Source organism: Labrus bergylta, chromosome 12 (assembly GCF_963930695.1).
Source record: "Labrus bergylta chromosome 12, fLabBer1.1, whole genome shotgun sequence".
Classification (NCBI taxonomy): Eukaryota; Metazoa; Chordata; class Actinopteri; order Labriformes; family Labridae; genus Labrus; species Labrus bergylta.
Window position 1 is genome coordinate 14,418,510 of NC_089206.1, and position 18,966 is coordinate 14,437,475.

At 42.0% G+C, this 18,966-nt stretch overlaps 1 protein-coding gene across 7 annotated transcripts in view; it reads left to right on the plus strand.

Moving 5' to 3' along the window:
• LOC109996130 (ERC protein 2) overlaps window positions 1–18,966 on the plus strand; it is a 150,289-nt gene that overhangs the window by 92,531 nt on the left and 38,792 nt on the right. For all 7 annotated transcript variants that reach the window (XM_065961255.1, XM_065961260.1, XM_065961259.1 and 4 more), the window contains 2 exons: window positions 13,239–13,386; window positions 17,560–17,721. In XM_065961255.1, the coding sequence (XP_065817327.1) occupies window positions 13,239–13,386; window positions 17,560–17,721 (310 nt within the window). The remainder of the gene's footprint in view (window positions 1–13,238; window positions 13,387–17,559; window positions 17,722–18,966) is intronic.

Here is an 18,966-nt window from a genome sequence, read left to right on the forward strand (position 1 = left end):
ACTTGAGAAACATATGACATTCCTTCAAGATTTTTTTCTCTCTTTGGCCTTTTATAATTCTTTCATTCTGTGAAGGGGGGGGGCTCATTGCATTTAAAGAGACACACACCAAAACCGAGCATTCTGAGAGAGCTGGTTTATACAGGGTCACAAACCTCCTCTGGTGCTTGAACCATGTTATATTTTGATCAAAGCACAGCACAGATGTTTCATTTAGACCACAGGGGACTGTTTGAAAAGGTAGAAAAGGGGTATAATATGTCCCCTTTAAAGCAAATAGCAGTTCTTCTTGCTTATACTGTATTTTAAACTGGATAGGAAGACTCTTTGTCAGCTTAAGAACTTTATCAGTGTTTGTGTACTTAGAAATTGATCGAGAAGTGTTTGTCAAACAGAAATGGAAATATATCCCTGTTTTCACTTTAGTCTGACATCAAATTATTTTCCACATTCAGGCAACAGTAGCACTGACCTAATCCTTTTTAAACAGATATAACAATCCTTTTGTTGTCAGGGTTATTTTGATCAACAGTTCAAATAAAAATGTTAAAAGTGTCCACTAGTGTCAGCAAAATGAGATTAAGTCTGAGTCTTCACAGTGAGATGTACCAGTTATGATTGTCATTGAATGACCAAAGAAACAGACTCTTGGTCACTGCATGCACACACATAAACTCACACACATGAAGGCAGATATACCAAGCCACTCTTGCTTATAAACACAAACACATTTTTTATGTATTTCTACATTCTACATGTGTGATTCTTTCACAGATCCTAATTTGTATTTAGAGCAACATTATAACTTCAGTTCTGACTGAAAGCATCGCTGTCAAAGGGACTTAAAAATGATCATTCAAGTTCATGAAAGAAAATACACAACACATTCGAACTCACACACGCACACACCTACAACACAGACCTAGATACACACGCTCCTGTACAGTATGTAACTGTAGCCAGCAAAAATCCTGAGTGGAAGCCATTGTTAAAATAACTGTGATGTAATCTACCAAGGGAGCTGGCTCAGCTCTGTGCAAGTGTGTTATCTATGTGGAAATCAGTGGCTCTTTCAGCAGCATCTGACTGCACACTACCACCGTTCTCTTTATTAAAAAACTAGACGTAAGCTGGAATCCATGCACAGGTGTACGGGAGGGCTTGATGGGCGGTTATCCAAGTCTAGTTCCACCTGTGTTTATGTGTGTCTCTCTCAAAAAAAAACATAATAAAGTCAGGAAACTGGAATTTAGGAAGACAGGAACAGAAAGGTCAAATAGTGAGTGCACTTTTTTGCTGTTGTGATAACAAGGCACAGACTTTAGCTGATTCATGCTTCCAAGCACGTAAGGGACTTGTGCATTTTTGCTTGCAGCTTCAATTTTCATACAGTCGTTAAAAAATACTAACACACGCACTCAATCTTCCAGCAAAAGACATAACATTATACCAATAGCGCAAGTTAGTCCATGTGTCCTCTTCACACGAAATGCATTCAGAACAACTGTACTTTACACGTAAAGGTATCTCTCTATTTAGAATTCAAACAACAGACGAACAAGAAAATGCTGTGACACAACAGGCTCTGCGTACCGGAGGCATGATCTGTCTACACTAGCTTCAACGTACAAATTACCTAGATTATAGAGCGGCGTGGGTATATATGTGTGTGTGTGCGTGTTAGTGTGTATATGTATGCGTGTGTGTGTGTGTGTGTGTGTGTGTGTGTGTGTGTGTGTGTGTATGTGTGTGTGTGTGTGCCTGCTCTGTGTAGCCTCATTCCCCTGTGTGTTTTTGAATGTCGGAACCAAGAAGTGTAAGTTTATCTGAGTGTGTGTACACTAGTGTTCTCAGATATGTGTGTCCTCCCAAATGAGTGTACTCCCTAGTGTATCGACTGAGAAATAATAGTGAGGTTTTTTATCAGAAGGCCAGGTAGTAATCATGTTACTCTTTGATCCCATGATCCTTACTGATCTGTGTAAATATACAGCAGACCTGTCCAGACCTGGCAACAGCTCCTCTAATCAGCACCCTAGCCCACTGTGTGTGAGTGTGAGTGTGTGCGTGTGTGTGTGTGTGTGTGTGTGTGTGTGTGTGTGTGTGTGTTTCCCTGTATTTCTGCACGTCTCTCTCTCTTTCTGTCTGTCATGTTGTGTCTGCATCTCTGTCTCTCTACTTCCATAATTTCTTTCTTTGAATCTATTTTCCCCCTGCACACTTTAAAGCCCTCTAAATCTGGGCTTATGAAGTCTATATAAGTAAGTATGTGGTCAGAGTGAGTTTGTGTTGCAGACTGTAATGAAAGCATGTGGTTCCTGCCGCTTCAACACAAAGCAGAACACTTTTTTGTTTTAACTACACTTCACCATTATTCTATAAAAGAAACTATTAACCAAGGTTTGATTGCTAATTATCGGCAGATGTGTGTGCGTGTGTGTGTGTGTGTGTGTGTGTGTGTGTGTGTGTGTGTGTGTGTGTGTGTGTGTGTGTGTGTGTGTGTGTGTGTGTGTGTGTGTGTGTGTGTGTGTGTGTGTGTACCCCACCTTCTTCCATGTTGTAATCCAGGGGAGCATGCAGCTTTGAACATTTACAAGTACATTTACTCAGGTTCTGTCCTTAAGTATAATTATATTTCACTTGTACTTTTTTTTTACTTTAGTACAACCCCAATTGCAAGCTAATCATGAGACTACAAAGGTGCTTTATAAATAAAAATATTATTTTTATTATTTATTTTATTTATTTATTATTTATTTTTCATGCAAAACCAATTCAGCAAAATGTATGATCATGCATTGTCATACATCTACCCACCTACAGTATATCATTGAATTAAGATTAGCACCGCCTCCGGCACCTCCTATAATAGATTGCATTTGTTTCAAATTGTATAGTCATACACACAAATATTTATATATATTCAGAATGATAATCATGTAGCATTGCAGCCATTCTGCACAACTAATCCTTTTGACTTTGATTCTTCAGTAACATTTTCTGACAAAACTTTTTTTCCTTTACTTCTTTTCAGCGGTGTTTTTACTCTTTGTTTGGTGTTTTGATATTTTGCTACCTTATTATTTCATTGACTTAAGTGGTAATCTACTTTGGAAAATGACCTTCATTAGCTTCTATATTCACTTGTTTTCGTCCTCAGAATCTCTTCAGGCCTTTAGCATCACATAAAGAACACGACCAGTACTTAGAAAAAAAACAAAAAAACACCACAATGTTTGAGTCTTTAATGTGAGTGAACTATCAAGAATGAAAATATTAATGTTTAATTAAAGGGAAATCCTTTGCAGTCACTGCTAACAAAAACAGATGAACACATTCTATCCTTATATAATCAAGTTTTAAGACAATGTTTTACTTCCAACATTCAGTTATGGTTCAGGTTTCATCCTCTGAGGGGAACAGAGCGCTTGGCTGGAAAGGTACGCAACACATTGTGGGTATTGTAGTTTGCAGCTTTTATAATACTTGAGCTCATGCGGCTGTTATTGGAAATAACTGTGATTGGCTGATGGAGTGTGGGGTGAATGTTAGTGTGACCCTGTGTGTCCTTTACACACTAACGGGAAATGGACTGGTCCAAGATCCAAGGAAAGCTATAATTCTGCAAGTAATAGAGGCCAAAGGAGCGTGCACACATCTTCTCTCACACGCATGCACACATGCACATTCAGCCTGTGCAGAGTAAAGTCCTAGCTGTGCTGTAGTAACCACATTAATTGGGTTGTGTAATTGTCTGGCAAAGCATTGTGGGAAACAGCCCATACAGATCTGTCCCTTCACCTCAAACCACTTTTTAAACATGGACTCCCATCGTCAGGACAGTGCTATCCAGGAAATTGCTGAACATGTGTGTATGTGAGTGTTTGAGCATGTGTGTGTTACTCTGTGATGTTCTGTGTGTGTGTGTGTGTGTGTGTGTGTGTGTGTGTGTGTGTGTGTGTGTGTTTCTATGGCTCCTTGAATGGAAGTGAGTGTGGTGGCCTCCCATTCCACCGCATGTCGGCTGTGGCTCAGCTGTGGTCCACCGCCAGGCCCTACATTTGGAACTGAGAGAAAATACACTAGGGGTTCTTGCTCCCACTGTTTTCTGGACCCGTCTTTCATTGGTTTGTGTGCATGTGTGTATTTTTGGGTGCACGTCTGTGTTAGTGTGTTTGCGTATGTAATAGTGCGCCACTAAGTTGTACTCTCTGCCCCTGAAAACTTTGTCTTTTTGGCCCCTCGTCATGAGTTTGCGCTGTATTTCCAGGCTGACCGGAGTGATAGAACCCGCTCAGAGGACAGGAAAGGCAGAAGGAATGGTGAAAGAGGAAAGCAACGAGGGTAATTGAAGGGTTCAGGGTAATACTTAGGCCAAGGATGGCTGTTTCAACGTGTTTGCATAACCTCCTTGAACTTAATATTTAGCCCCACTCTGGAGTGAGTATAGGGCAAGACACAGCCAAATAGAGAATAATAGAGGTAGAAGGAAGGCGAATGATAGAGAGGTCCAAGTCCAAGGCGGAGGTGATGCCATGTGCTCCTCTCTTTGATTTGTGAAAGAAAGGGAGGGAAGGAGGAGTGATGGAATGAGGATGGAGGGAGAAAAAGACAGCACATTGTGGTGGCCTTCCTGTTGGAGAGCCCATGTTTGACAGAGGATTACTTACACACAAGACAATAAAAAGGGCCTCAATTTGAAATGACGCAAGGCAGAAGTTGTCTTCCTGGTATTTTTAATTTACATATAAGTAACTGTCAAGATTATAGGCTTTTCTGTAGCATATTACCTGAATACAGATGAAGATTGCATGTGAGGGAGAACTTGTTTTTCTTATGTTTGTGGAATACAAGACTTGCATTATGTTTTGCAGTTACTGGAACAATATAAATAAAGCTTGAACGAAAAACAAAAGATCAGAATCTTTGCTTATAATGTGTTAAATTAGATGAATGTGGGCTCAAATAAGGTTACTTGAAGATTATTACATTTTATTGGAGTTATTGGGCTCTTGGAAAATGTTAATTTTTAGACACAAATGATGAATCAATTAGATTAATTTGTTCTATATTAGAATAACAAGTAGATTATATTATATTGTATTGTAACAATGCATGTACCTGACAGGAGGCTCTGCCTCTTTTTTAAGATCATCTTACTTGACCTTTACAAACTCCCTCCACTTGTCAAATGTTGTTTACTTCTATCTCGTGATTTTTTTAAATTGAGGGTAAGGGGTTGCCAGTGAAGGCCGTGAGGATGGAGGGCGCATTACTCATCAGTGCTTACACTTGGTCTTGGTGCTCTTCCTTAACACGCTGCACGTGTGTGTGGGTTTCTCGCCGTATATCCTTGTGTGTGTTCTTACAGTAGTGTGACTGGTGCAGTGCTGCTCATTGTGTGACCCTCACCTCTCTCTCTGAGATGACAGGGAGCTTTAAACAACCCAGCTGCTGTACATGTGTGTGTGTGTGTGTGTGTGTGTGTGTGTGTGTGTGTGTGTGTGTGTGTGTGTGTGTGTGTGTGTGTGTGTGTGTGTGTGTGTGTGTGTGTGTGTGTGACTGCAGGGGAGCCCTACATGTGTGTGGTACAGTACAGCACTCTGACTTGGTTCTTGTGCCTCAGGGAAACACTGTCAGTCAGCTGAGCGACAATAAAGACGAAAAACAAACCTACCCTTTTAAAGAATGGAATGCTATTGGTGGTATCCCCAGAGGTTCAGGGTCAGATCTCACCATATTGATGGATAGCTGTGTATGTTGGCTTTTGCAAAACAACTCTTGAGAAGTGATGGTGGCTTTGGCTAATCTGATGTGGAGTGAGTTTTTCCTAAAGTTACACAGGAAAAAGTATGCACACACATTGAGGCTTTCAAAGATATCCAAATGAGAAAGAGCTGTTGGTGAGGTACTAATCATCACTGACATCCCACTTGGCCTGATTTAGTCATCTATCCTGCTTACAACAACAGGAACAACAGGAATATTCCAGCCACCCTGCTGATATCAGAAGATGATGCAAAGGAGCTCAAACTGTCTGTTCTCAAAGTGTTGGGTTTAGCACAGGGAAAGTTTAACAATTCAGTACGTTCACTTATTAGTTAACAATGTAATCAAGCTGGATGGATGGATGGATATTAAATAAGTGCAACTGTAGGTTTTATGTATTTTGTGAATATAGATACAAAATAAAATTGTGAGAGCTGCTCCCATTCGATGTGCAGAACAACTGAGTGCTCTCTTCCTCTCCGTTGCTCTCTGCCCTGCTCTCTCTATCTGTCTCACCCTTTTCTTTCTGGCTGGAATACAGCGATGGCCGTCTGTTCCCGCTCATCTCTGGAAGCAGTCAGCCATCTCTCCTCGTCCCTGCTAACACTTAAAACATTTGCCTTGTTTTGGCAGATTTGTTGATTTTTGTCCCCTCGTATTTTCCCTCTTGTTGCTGTAAAACTGATACATACTCTTTCAATTACACACGCTCTCCCCCTTCCCCCCAGTCAGACCACTAGTGTGGGAGTGGGGGTGAGCAGAGTAAGTGGGTTGTATATTTTATTAGTGAAGTGAAAACACACACAACCTGGCCCAGTTCTGGGAGAACCATCTGCTGTCATGGATTTTTCTTGGGAAGCACAGCTCAAGGTTAGCATGTAAAGTTTACCATACTTGCTTAAAGCTCAGGATTAGCATGTACTGTCCAATATAGCTTCTCGAGGTGAATATTGGAGTTGACGTTCATACAAGACAGGCATGCAAGTTTTTATTTGTGGTAGGTATACAAAAATTCTACTTTACAGATTAAGACAAATACAGGCTTTAATCCAGACAGGCATACAGAAGGAAGTGTATAATAGGTGCATCTGGCTTGTGCCTTCAGGCTAGCTGCTGTAGTTTAGCATGAAGCTAATCCTACATAAGGTAGGCAAAACTTGGAACTCATAAAAATACATTTAACCCACATAAAGAGTTGAAATGCAGATTCACCATCCTTACTGGCTTTGCAAAAAGCTTACCAAAAGAAGCAGAGCGTGTGTTTTATGTTGGAAATAGACATTTTCCCTTCCTCCACAGTTGTAAATAACACAGTGCTCCAAGACCATAAATAATGGTGTCACTCAGCCATGCCCCATTCTCATGTCCTCTGCTAGCTCTCACCACAGGCCTCTAGTGCTGCCTAGGCAGGGGCCCCCGGCCTTGTGCCACACCTTCACACACTCACAATCAAGCAATGGCTATAAAATGCTGTGTGGAATGTTTCTGCAGAGCTGGACAGTTAAGTGGTAGACAGGCATGATCACAAACGGCAAGACCTCTTAAAAGATGTCCTGGGAACAGATATTAGTAGGCTCCCCATGTTCTTGCTAACAAAATACATCACACATGCACACGAGGACATGAAAGTGCAAATGTGCGCACGGACAGGCAAATGCACGCACACACTGCACTTAGGGGCAGACACTATTGATGGTTCCCTCGGGCATCACATGGACGCATCTGTTTCTGTCCCACTGACTCTCCACACACATAATTTCAAGTAAATCATAACACAAATTATAAACACACATCTTTCAACCGTGACGCCAAGGAATAACAACATGGAGTGCGCAGAGCTGATTTAGGGTAGGCTGGGACTCTTAAATCTTTACCTCTGCTCCTTTCTTCCTTTCCTCCACTCCTCCCCCCCCCCCTTTTTTTTCACTCTTATTCAGTGCAGGTGGTAGTCACTTTTGTCAAACACATGCTTCGCCTACCTCTCTTGCCTTCATCCCTTGCCATATCTGCTCTTCATTTAATATTTTTATACCTGGCTCTGCCTCGCTGTCTCCCCTCCCTCACAGCCACAGTACACCTCCCCTTATATCCTCAGTCCGTCAATTAATTTTTTTTTTTGCCCTGATGTATGCATGTGTGTTCATGCTCACTCTTGACCCCATCTCGACCTTTTGTCACCCAGCAATCCATGTGACCTGCCAGTCTCCCATCTGCCCTGTGACATCCCAGCGGTCCGTTGACAGCAGCCCTACCTCAGAGTTGTCTTCATCAAAGTCTTCTCTCCTCATTTTTCATTCCTTTGTCTTGAAATAATTCCTTCCGGCCTCATGTCTCCTCACCCTTCTCTTATTCCACTCTGTGCATTCCCTTTTTTTTTCCTTTCCATATCGTCTCTGCTGACCTCCAACCCCCCCTCCTTTCCCTCTCACCTCTCATCGCATGGTCATGTACTTTAGCCATCCATCTCCCACCTCTGCAGATCCGAATGTCTCAATAAGTCCCAGGGACCATGAAGGTTCAATTGGAATCACATGTTGTAGTCGAGCAGAGAATTTCACCCCTTATAAATAAGATGTCAGTCCAGTCTGTGTAATTCTACAGAGCTTGTATGCTCTCTTTATATGAGGAAAGTGTAGTATTTATAAAGTTTGTGTATGCGTAATGTTTACTTTGCCAGCCAAAGTAATGTAAGTGACATTTTTGACACAGATCCTGATGTGCGATTTATTTTTCCTTTTATTGGAATGCCTTGTGACTTCTAAGAGCAAAGGGTCTGACTTTTCTGAAGAGTTATTTCAAATTTGTCATGAAAATCCATTTCATTGTCGCCCTTTCAATTGAAAAGGAAATAAAGATAATTCTTTGTTTGTGCAGGACATGCCAAGTCTAAGTTAAAAAGGGAGTGAGACAAAAAGGGAGGAAAGAGAGAGGGTTCACCCACTCAAGATCAGCAAGCAGATACAGTACAAGCATTTTTCTTTGCGCGCGCGTGTGTGTGTGTGTGTGTGTGTGTGTGTGTGTGTGTGTGTGTGTGTGTGTGTGTGTGTGTGTGTGTGTGTGTGTGTGTGTGTGTGTGTGTGTGTGTGTGTGTGTGTGTACGTGTGCATGTCTGATAGATGGATCCTGTCTGGTAGATTCATGTTCATTGCAAGTGTGCTTTGCATCTAAGGCCAAATGGCTGCTCAATTTAGTTGTGATTAAATACTCCAGAGTGATTCAGGCTCAAAGGCTGCTAGCAATACTAATCAGCACACTCAGGCAAACACACACACACACACACACACACACACACACACACACAGTGCACCCATAGTCACTGATTGAGGATGTGGGAGACAAAGTTTACAGGCTGGCTAATCATAATAATGTACCTTTTTTATTGTTTTAGGAAGGCATCACTCAGCAGAATCCTGCAGTACCTCTCAGTGAGCACCCACAGGGAGACAGCGCTGTAATCTGTTAATTTAGAGCCTGGAAGTGATTTAGCTTGGACTAAAGCAGGGCAGCCTCTTTGGTCCAGAGGTTAAGTTCAGTCGGGGTTGGACCATCACAGGGTCAATACATAAATTTAAGGTTGAGACGTCTGTACCTGTGCGGGGGGATTGAGGTGAGATGGATGTGACAACCACATCTTCAAAGACAGCAGCACATGTTCAGGTCATAAAAAGTTAACTTACAGTTTTTTCTTTTTTGAGTAGAGCACACTTTTGATGTACAATGGCTGTGATGCCAAAGACAATGTCTAAAAATTTCAGAGTCCAACAGGGTTTTTTTTGTCATTCTTTTCTGTTGCTGGACTAAACTGGGATTATTTCACTACAACACCTTCTGTATCTCATCCATCTCAATAACAAAACCTACTCTTTTATTAGTGTCTTTCAGCAGAGGCCGCTTGATGAATGGGAGTTTGACAATCTTGATGAAGTGACTTGGTGGCTGCCAGAAAGAGATGGATCTCTGTTTGGCTTTTCAGATAAATTCACAGATTAGATAAACCTCCCCTTGAAAACTTGGGTGGGGGTTAGTGCCCCTCACCTCCTAACCTTTCATCCTGCTCTTTTCTTCCACCAGTTTTTGCCCTCCACATAAAACATCACCCACTCAGATTGTGAAAGTTTTTTCAGTTTAGTGTTCAATCTTTTTTATGCAGTCACACAACAGACAAGAAGTTGGTGCTACACAAGATGAAGTGTCACTACTGGACTTTCTTGTTACTATAGAGGGTATGCACTTGATGTCACAGTTGGAGGGGGTCTCTGCACTTACAGCCACTCAGTGGCAAAAAGTACACACTGATGTCAGGAATCAGTAGGAAATAAGCAGCTTTAATTGAGCCTAAAGGGCGGTCTTTTCAGAAAATATGTATTCACTTTGTGTTCTCTGCGGGTAGTATTAATCCTCAGCTGATCTAATATGTTTATAGAAACATTCTGAATTGTAATGCTACTTTAATAAAGCCACAGGGCAAACCATGCAGTTACAACAGCACATACTGTATGCATCATATCACCGAACCTCCGTGCATTTAGTTAGTGATGAATATAATGTTACTCCACTCCACTCTACTCCCTCTTGTTTTTGTGTTTTTGTTTTGGGGTAAAATTGAGGGCTTGTATTTCATCAGATGATACAGTAAATAAACAATGATGACTCAGCACCTATGGACAACGGACTATGTTTTTATGCTAGGTCATAAAATCCTGCAAAGTCTGATTAACATGGCTGGTTTCACAGTGAAAGATAATACAATGTATACGTCCACAGATATGCAAAACTATATAAAGCAATTTACAAGTATTTTTCATACCTTAAAGTTAAAGTTACCAACCTAATAACAGTTCCTGACTTTACTACTAAAATTATATTGAAGTTGAGAGTGTAATTGACACTTCAGAAAATTACAGGAGGCAACAACAGTTTAACGGTTGCTAAAATCAAGCTAGCTTATACTCTAAGAAAGCCTGGTTACGATGAAGTCACTTCAAAAACAGCACGCTGTTGTGTGATTGACTCTAGTCTACAGAGAGATTCAACAAACGTAGAGCAATCTTTTGACAAACTTCTGAAAGCCGAAGAAAAAAGAAGCAAATGGATCACTGAAATAGGGAGAAACAACTAATACAAAACTTTGTAGTGATCCAAAACTGTGATGTTTATTCAGTTTCACATCCACCTCTGTTGATCCAGGCCTGTGTGCCATCAGGCTATGCTTTGTGTAGCTACTTTGAAGCAAGTGTTGAAATCAGTTAGGTATATAAATGTCAGGAAACAGGATTTCTGGCCACATATAAATGTCCACCGTCCACTGTGTCTTGAGTAAATAGTCATGATCTCTGTTGAGTCCAGATGTTTAGGTAGATGTTCCTGGTTTACTCTGTTTTTGTCCTTTTCAAATACTGAAAACAGCCATGTCACATTATGTTTTGACACTCTGTCCGAATGAGGGGGCATGGTCTGCTGGAAAAGTGACGTCAATGCAGACGCTAGGAAGTTATTGGGAATCCATGTCTGGAGCAGTGGTGTATAGAAGACCATCCTGTGCGTAGGTTAAAGCTGTGAATCAGACACATCTTTTCTGAATCATAACACATTGTGCTCCCTTCCTTGCCCATATTTGACTGGATGCATTATGACCAAAGAAAAAGTAATGAAACAAGGGATGCCAGTGAGACATTCACTGAAGGGCAAAAAAGTCATCATAAGCTCTTTTTGGCCATGAATTTAAAACTGGACTGTATTCAAAACAGATCACACTGACATTTTTTCTTTACTTTGGATTTCTTGGTGCATTTTTTTTAAACTTAAAAGAATTTGTTTCCTCATTATACATTGTGAATTGGCAGGTCAAGCAGAATAAGCCTACAGTCTAAAGTCCTTGCTCTGGTACGAGACAAATGTAGGTCTGTGTGTGTGTGTGTGTGTGTGTGTGTGTGTGTGTGTGTGTGTGTGTGTGTGTGTGTGTGTGTGTGTGTGTGTGTGTGTGTGTGTGTGTGTGTGTGTGTGTGTGTGGGTGTGTGGTGTGTGTGGTGTGTGTGTGTATGTTCCTATTACAGTGAGCGTTAAAAGGAATAACAGTGAAGGTGTGGGGAGACGAAAAGTGTCATGTTGGTCCTGCTCTGTGATTAATGGTGTGATTAGCCGCTCCGATCCATGTCAGAACCCACGTGCATGCACACACAAATGTATGCACAACATGCTAGCACACATAGGCCTATTAATGGCCTTGAACAGGAGAATCCAGGATCCAGATGCGGCATGCAGATAATTGTACTAAAAACAAAACGTGAAGTCCCAGGCTAGCAAGACTTTATTCTGAGTTTGGTGTGTTTATTTTCCCAATTGAGTTATTTCTGCAGGGACTTGAATCATGGAATAAAAACACTCCAATACAGGTCAATTTTTTAATTGAGTCCAAAGTGTATTTTGAATGCACCCTCCCTCCTCTTCCTCTAACCCTCACCTCACACAAACCCACACATTACCTTACCATTCTGGATGAATGCCCTAATTTCAAATGCGATTTAAAAGTCTGGAGTTCAGCTGTGTTATGTTTATCCAACTTAAAATACCCTTTTGTGTCCACAAACTGGTTGTACAGCTTGAAACTCCTTCAATATTATTTGAGATTAATTTTGCGGAGACAAAAAAAAGCGTACATTAATCGAGCTAGGGTCTGCTGTACACCTTAGTGTTTTTTTCTCCCTTATTATCAGTAGTCTCTTCTTATTTCTTTTTACAGTGTCCATAAAGGTCAGTGGCTAGCATTGAGTGTGTGCACCTGGCTATCGATGAAAAACATGTTTGTGCTTCTGAGTGTGTTTACCAGAGTGGGCGGATTAAGTGTAACAACACTGGATTTACGACATCCTGCTAGATGGCGAGGATAGTCATCACCAATCTGCTGCGAAAAACTTGCCACTTCTCTGCACCAGTCATTCTCTTCAGTCTTTGGGTTGTAAATTTGCTCGTCTGGTTTTGTGAACGATGACGTTGCTTGTATGTAACCTCTGCACCTGTAGACAGTCATTTGTTGCCCCCCTCCCCTCCTCTCCAAACATACGTACTCACAGACACACAAATACACACTGTGGTAACAATGAGTGACAGAGGAAAGATGTCATATCCTCCTCAGCCCGCTCTATTTGGCTCCATTACATTATTACACATCCATGAGTCACACTGAGGTACCACTATTACAGCACTTACAGACCACTTCAAAGATGTCTGCTTCTTTTCTGTGGAATCTCTGTCTGAGTCTCTGGAATGAGTGAGTGCTGGGACTTCTGTATACATACAAGGGCTCGCAACTGCGTGTGGGTGCTGTGTCTTTCAGTTGTCCACCTGTTTATTCTTTGGCTGTTATGTTTTTCACAAATACATTTTTTTTTTTGAAGGATAAACTTTTTTTTATATTCAACATCCCTTGTCCCTATCTTTCCCACCCTTATTTCTCATTCTTCTCCCCTCAGGCAGCAGGCTTTGCTGGCAGCCATCAGTGAGAAGGATGCTAACATAGCCCTGCTGGAGTTGTCCTCCTCCAAACGGAAGAAATCCCAGGAGGAAGTGATTGCTCTGAAGAGGGAGAAAGACAGGCTAATGCATCAGCTCAAACAGCAGGTACATCTACCACACATGATCACAAAGCCCATGTGCATTTACACGATGTTTAGATCTACAGCACTCCTGGTCCGAGAGGTTGACCGGCCTGCTCATGAATCTAATGAAGCCTGGCCTTATGGCCAAAGTTAATGGCAGATTTTGGCATTGTGATTCATAGCCGGATTTTAAATTCAAATATGCTGCAGGTGACAAAGCCGTGTCTGTGCTAAAACAGCCTCATTGGCAGACGTTTAAAACCAGATAGTTACTGGTTTTAATCTTTAAAACCACTAACAACTAGACGCTAATTCCTGTTAGTTAACAAAATAGACATCCTCGCCATAAACCACACCCTACTGCGTTCAGTCATCTTAAGCCAGAGCATTCAAGCAGGAGCTGTGATTAAACATCAAGCACATAAACACATTCGCAAAGCTATTCTCTCAACTATCATGTTGCAATCGGAGTTCTTAGATGTACCCAAGTCACAGACATAGGTGGTCATCTTTGGTGAGTCACTGGCGGACTTTTGTGTCTTATAACTTCTCGTCAAACAGACGAATCCCAGCACACAAAAAACCAAGCACACAAAACTATTTCCCATCTTGGCCCAGCTTTCAACATAACCTGAGGCTGATGAAGGTATGCAGGTCATTAAGGTCTGGTCAGACCACATCAGTGACTGAGCTAACGTGAATGCTAACAGTAATGAGGGAGCAGCGGGGAGTCCACATATACAGTCTCCTGAGTCACATGGGCTTCTGGGAAACATGGTGCATTTAAAAGTCAACAGATGTAGTGGCTGGGTGTGCTTTTTAGTGCGGACCTGTTTGTTCGTGTCTCGTAAACGGTAAACACATCCTAGGGGGGGTGCAATTCTATTCGAGGAATTTCGAGGAAAGCCTATTATCTGTTTATCGCCATTGGATGCGTCATTTTTCCTGTTGGGCAGTTACAGTCCACCTGATGGTGTGATGAGCTCTAATTGCAAAGACCTGGCCTCATCGCCTTTAGCAGCAGAGAGGAAAAAAAAGATGAATAGAAAGAGGAGAGGTTTAGTATTTCTGTGCTTCCTACAGTACAAGCAAAAGAATCACACTCATATAATTTCATGTAAGTACTACTGCTTTGTTGAAATGTGTATCAGGTAGTGCTACAGCCACTTAGCATCAAGTCGAATGTTTTAACGTAATGCATGTTGTAAGATGAGTACTTAGGGAGGGAGACTTTTGCATGACTTAGGTTCCTACTATTCCACAGAAAGAGCTCCCTAGAGATCACGCTGTCCGACATGACACACACCGACTCTCTGTCTTCTGACCCATTGACACACATATCAGGAAAGGTTGCCTTTCTCAGCTCATGGCGGAAGGAAACTGACCAGGAAATGCCAAAGAATTATAGGAGCCAAGTCTCATAGGAGAAAATTGATCTGTAGGCAGCAGATAGATTTACAGATAGCAGTGCCCTGTCTGACCTCCCCACATCCCTCTTTTGGAAGATCGCGTGTGTGTGTGTGTTTGCATAAAGACGACCGTCTAAAGCAAACTTTCCTTTCTCAGACAGTTTTCTTCCCTTTGTGGCATTGGCCTTTTTTGACACAGACAAACATATACAAAGATATAACCGCAGACATACAAATGATGTGTGTAGTGTTTAGACTTCTGAAAAAAGAGAGTCAGAAGAAATCTGCCCCCATGTGGGAATTCTTTCAGCGGTCCCATCCTGTTGATGGATGACCAAACATCACTGGTGCTTTGAAGGCAAAAAAAGATAAATATGGAATCCTCAGAGGTGTGCCAGTTTCTCCTTTCTCTCCCACTCTTCTCTTGACACACTTGAGCATCAATCCACGTTGTATATTTAGAAGATGGATTAGTTGTTGCCAATAGTGTGCCATGTAGAGCAGCTTATATATTGGAGTGGGGTTACTGTGTTTTTCCATCTTGCTAGGATAGCATTCCAGTGTTTCACACATACATACAAACACACACAGACCTGATTAAAGAAGTATGCAGAAGTGTTGTGAAACGTCTGCAGCCTTTCTTTGGCTGCCTGTTTGTTTAAGGCCTTTCTTGTCAGCCTCCTGTGTCCATGTGTGTTAATACGCCTCGGCTGTAATCAGGACAGGCTTGTGATTTGCAGACGGTTTGCGTTGAGGTTTGGGATCCAGCTGTGAGCACGGCAGCGGGATCTTCACAGCCATGTTTACACCAGCAGCTGCACTTTTATACACATGCACAGACCCCTTAATCTCCTCTCGTCTCTCCTCTCTGTTCTCTGCTCTCCTTCCTTTCCTCTCCTCCCCCAGTAGTGCCACCTGTCTCTTCTCCAGGCAAGCCTAGAGGCCATAACCGAGCTGTTTACTCTGTAAATTCTCTCATTAACACTAATTAAAACACACACATTCCACCGCACAGACTTTTTACGAGTGAAGAACGTCTCTTTACGTGCACAGAAGAATATGGCTGTAAGTGCGTGTATGTCTGTTTGCATTAACTGGCCACATGTGCACAGTCCTGATAATGCAGTCTGGCTCTTACAGCAGCAATTCATCACTTATTTCATCTATGTTTGTGTCTCAGATCATTAAATATTAACTATGTGCACTTGCATACACACACAAGTGATGAACTCTTGAAGCGCTGGCTTTAAATCTTACCAAATATGGTTGTGATTACATGAACAGGAATATGTTTTATGGTTATATTGGATAGGCAGCAAGGACTAAACACACAGTGACAAATTAGTATCCAGAAATATGTGTTCATACAAATTACAATTCATTATTTAAGACTTGGGACAGAGCCTTCATGAAAGCCACCAACATCATTTAGTGTGTAGCTGTGTAGCAGTACAGTAGTTTCATCAGCTGCTTGGTGTATCATAGTAATTGTCCCTTCTTCAATGACAGGTGTCCGCTCTGTAACTGTTGCATTGCACCTAGCCCCACCCAGTCACACCTGCTAGTGTCAACACCCGAGGTCAAGGAGGGCCGTACGCCTCAACCTAGCCTTTAACTGCTCTAACCACCAGTCTGGTGCCTGTCTGAGCCCATCCTCCGTCCCTCACTCGTCATCTTTATCTCTTTCCCTCTCACCAGGGTGTCAACGTTCTCACCTTATCTAAGTGGCTCTTCTCCAATTTAAGCTAATTGCTAACCTCTTTAATACCAGCCACATCCTCTCCTGTGATCCTGACTAGCTCGTTTCCTTAGTCATTAGGCCTCAGCTCCTTATCTCAGCAGTGTTGTCCTGAGGCAGTGGACTACTGTAGCGCCGTCTCCCTCCCGTCATCACAGCTGACTCAGGTCTCCCCCACTCCCCCCCCCCCCCCCCCCCCCCCCCCCTTTCCTGCCATGACTGTCCTCTCATTTAACAAGGAATGCTGCAGGATTTTGGATTAGAGATGTGTTCATGTCCTTTCCTTCGAATCATCTTCATCCCATATACAATTCCACCTCCTGCTCTGCAGTCATGCCTCCCCCCCCACCACCACACCACACCCCCACCCCTCCCCTCAGGGGAAGTATCTGCAGTTAAGGGAATAAAGCTGCGCCTGTCAACGTATCTGCACCCACTCTGTCTCTGTCTTTCTTTGAGACAGCTGGTCTCACTGGAGTTCCAGTGATTGTTAACGTTAGTCAGCTCAGGCTGTTATCTCTATCCAAGAGAATGAACTTGGCAGGATGACAGCCTCTTCCACAAACACTCACAGATGCGCACACACAAACAAAGAACACAAAGTCTTACTTAGCCCTTTACAGGCATACAGAACAGCTACATATTTTGGTGTAATTTTAATCAATGACATTCAAAATGAGGTTGCTTCACCCGGGCCAGAACGCCTGTGGCCTTGAGCTACATAAAACACTCACTAACTGTTCTTACTAGAATTCGTCTAATCCAATTAAAAGATAATCTGCAAAATAGATGACATTTGACAGACTTACAATATTTTCATCAGGCACTCCAACTCACCCAATTTATGACCTGTCAAGTGTTGTTAGAAGCACTGCTTTTATCATCTTTGACAGCTTTCAACATGCTTTCCCCTCATCCAAGAATTATTATACCTCATCTTTCTGTGAACTCCTCAACATGTTGGAGAAACAAATAAGCAGCATTGCCTGATGTTTGTGTGTTATATATATTATGCATTATAAACTTGTTTATTTGCTTTTTTTTACAGACTCAAAGCAGAATGAAGCTGATAGCAGATAACTATGAGGAAGATCACATGCATCCACAACATCATCCTCATCACTCTCACCACTTGCATCCAGCAAACATGCATCATCGAAGTCTGCCAAGAGGGCCCCCCCATGCCAACCACCGGCCCCCTATTGACCAGGTCAGTATAAAGGTGCACGCACACACATCGATGGACCCTCACCAACACAGACGGGTTTAACACTTGGGCTGGTTTACACATGTTTATATGTTGTGGGCTCTCCTCTTCAAGCGTCTAAAGTTGATCCAATTTCATATTTATCATATCCACTGCCAGTCAGTTGTGGTTGTACTCAGCAGCAAAATTTCCCGTCTCACTTCTCCTCTGTCTCTTTTCCTTCAACTCCATAACTTCCTGCCAAGTCAGAGTTATCCATATCATCGAGATAAGGAGCCTGAAGGGGAAATCTGCCAAATGAGTGTTTTTGATCGATGGGATTTGTGTGTGAGAGTAGTTTATATATCATTCATCTTTTATATGAGCTACTTCTCTCTGTCTGAGTATCATATCCAGACTGCCCTGAGGACAAACTTAATGTGTCTGTGTGAAGACAGCTGAGTAGAACAAACTGTTGTTGTAATCAGGACAACGTGCCTGTGTATTGAATGTGCATGCATCCAAGAGTGCATACAGTAGGCATGTGCATGCCTGTACGTGTGTGTGTGTGCGCGTGTGTGTGCTCGTGTGTGTAGAGACTCCTGGAGATACACACCTGAGTCTCTGTTGGTAAGATGTACCTAGATGAAATCACAAAAGGGAGCTATCAATCTTCAAAGAAAAACAGATGTGATTTCACGGTCTTTCATTTAGCAGATGAAAGCTTCCAGTTATTTGATTGCAAAATAAATTCATCAAAACTATTGTTGTAAGGGGGGATTCCAAACTGTAAAGATAAAGTTTGTGTGTATGTGCAGGGTTTAGGTGTAATGCCTGGGGGTTTCCCCCTGTGTCTCAATTTCCACATCTGTTCTAGTTGATATGCATAAAACATGTTCTAGACTTTATAAATGTCTCTAAAACTGTTATCTAAATAGTGTGGGGGATCCCCTGTCCTGCATATTATACCTCCCAAAACACACGCATGCATACAGGCACACAGTCATATTCATGCATCACCCCACACATACCTCAGCAAAGTGAAAGAGGACAGAGTAGCTGGTTTTAATATTATGTTAGCCCTTCACGCCTGTGGAAATACTCTACTTTTGATCCTTAAAAGAATGTGAGGGTCTGGGGTTGATTGACATCCATATGCATTCATATTTCACCCAGAAACAGTTATATAGTTATATGTTATATATACAGTTATACAGTTATATATTATAGTTGGGTGTCTTTATGTGGGCATTCTTTTCAGCTATATAT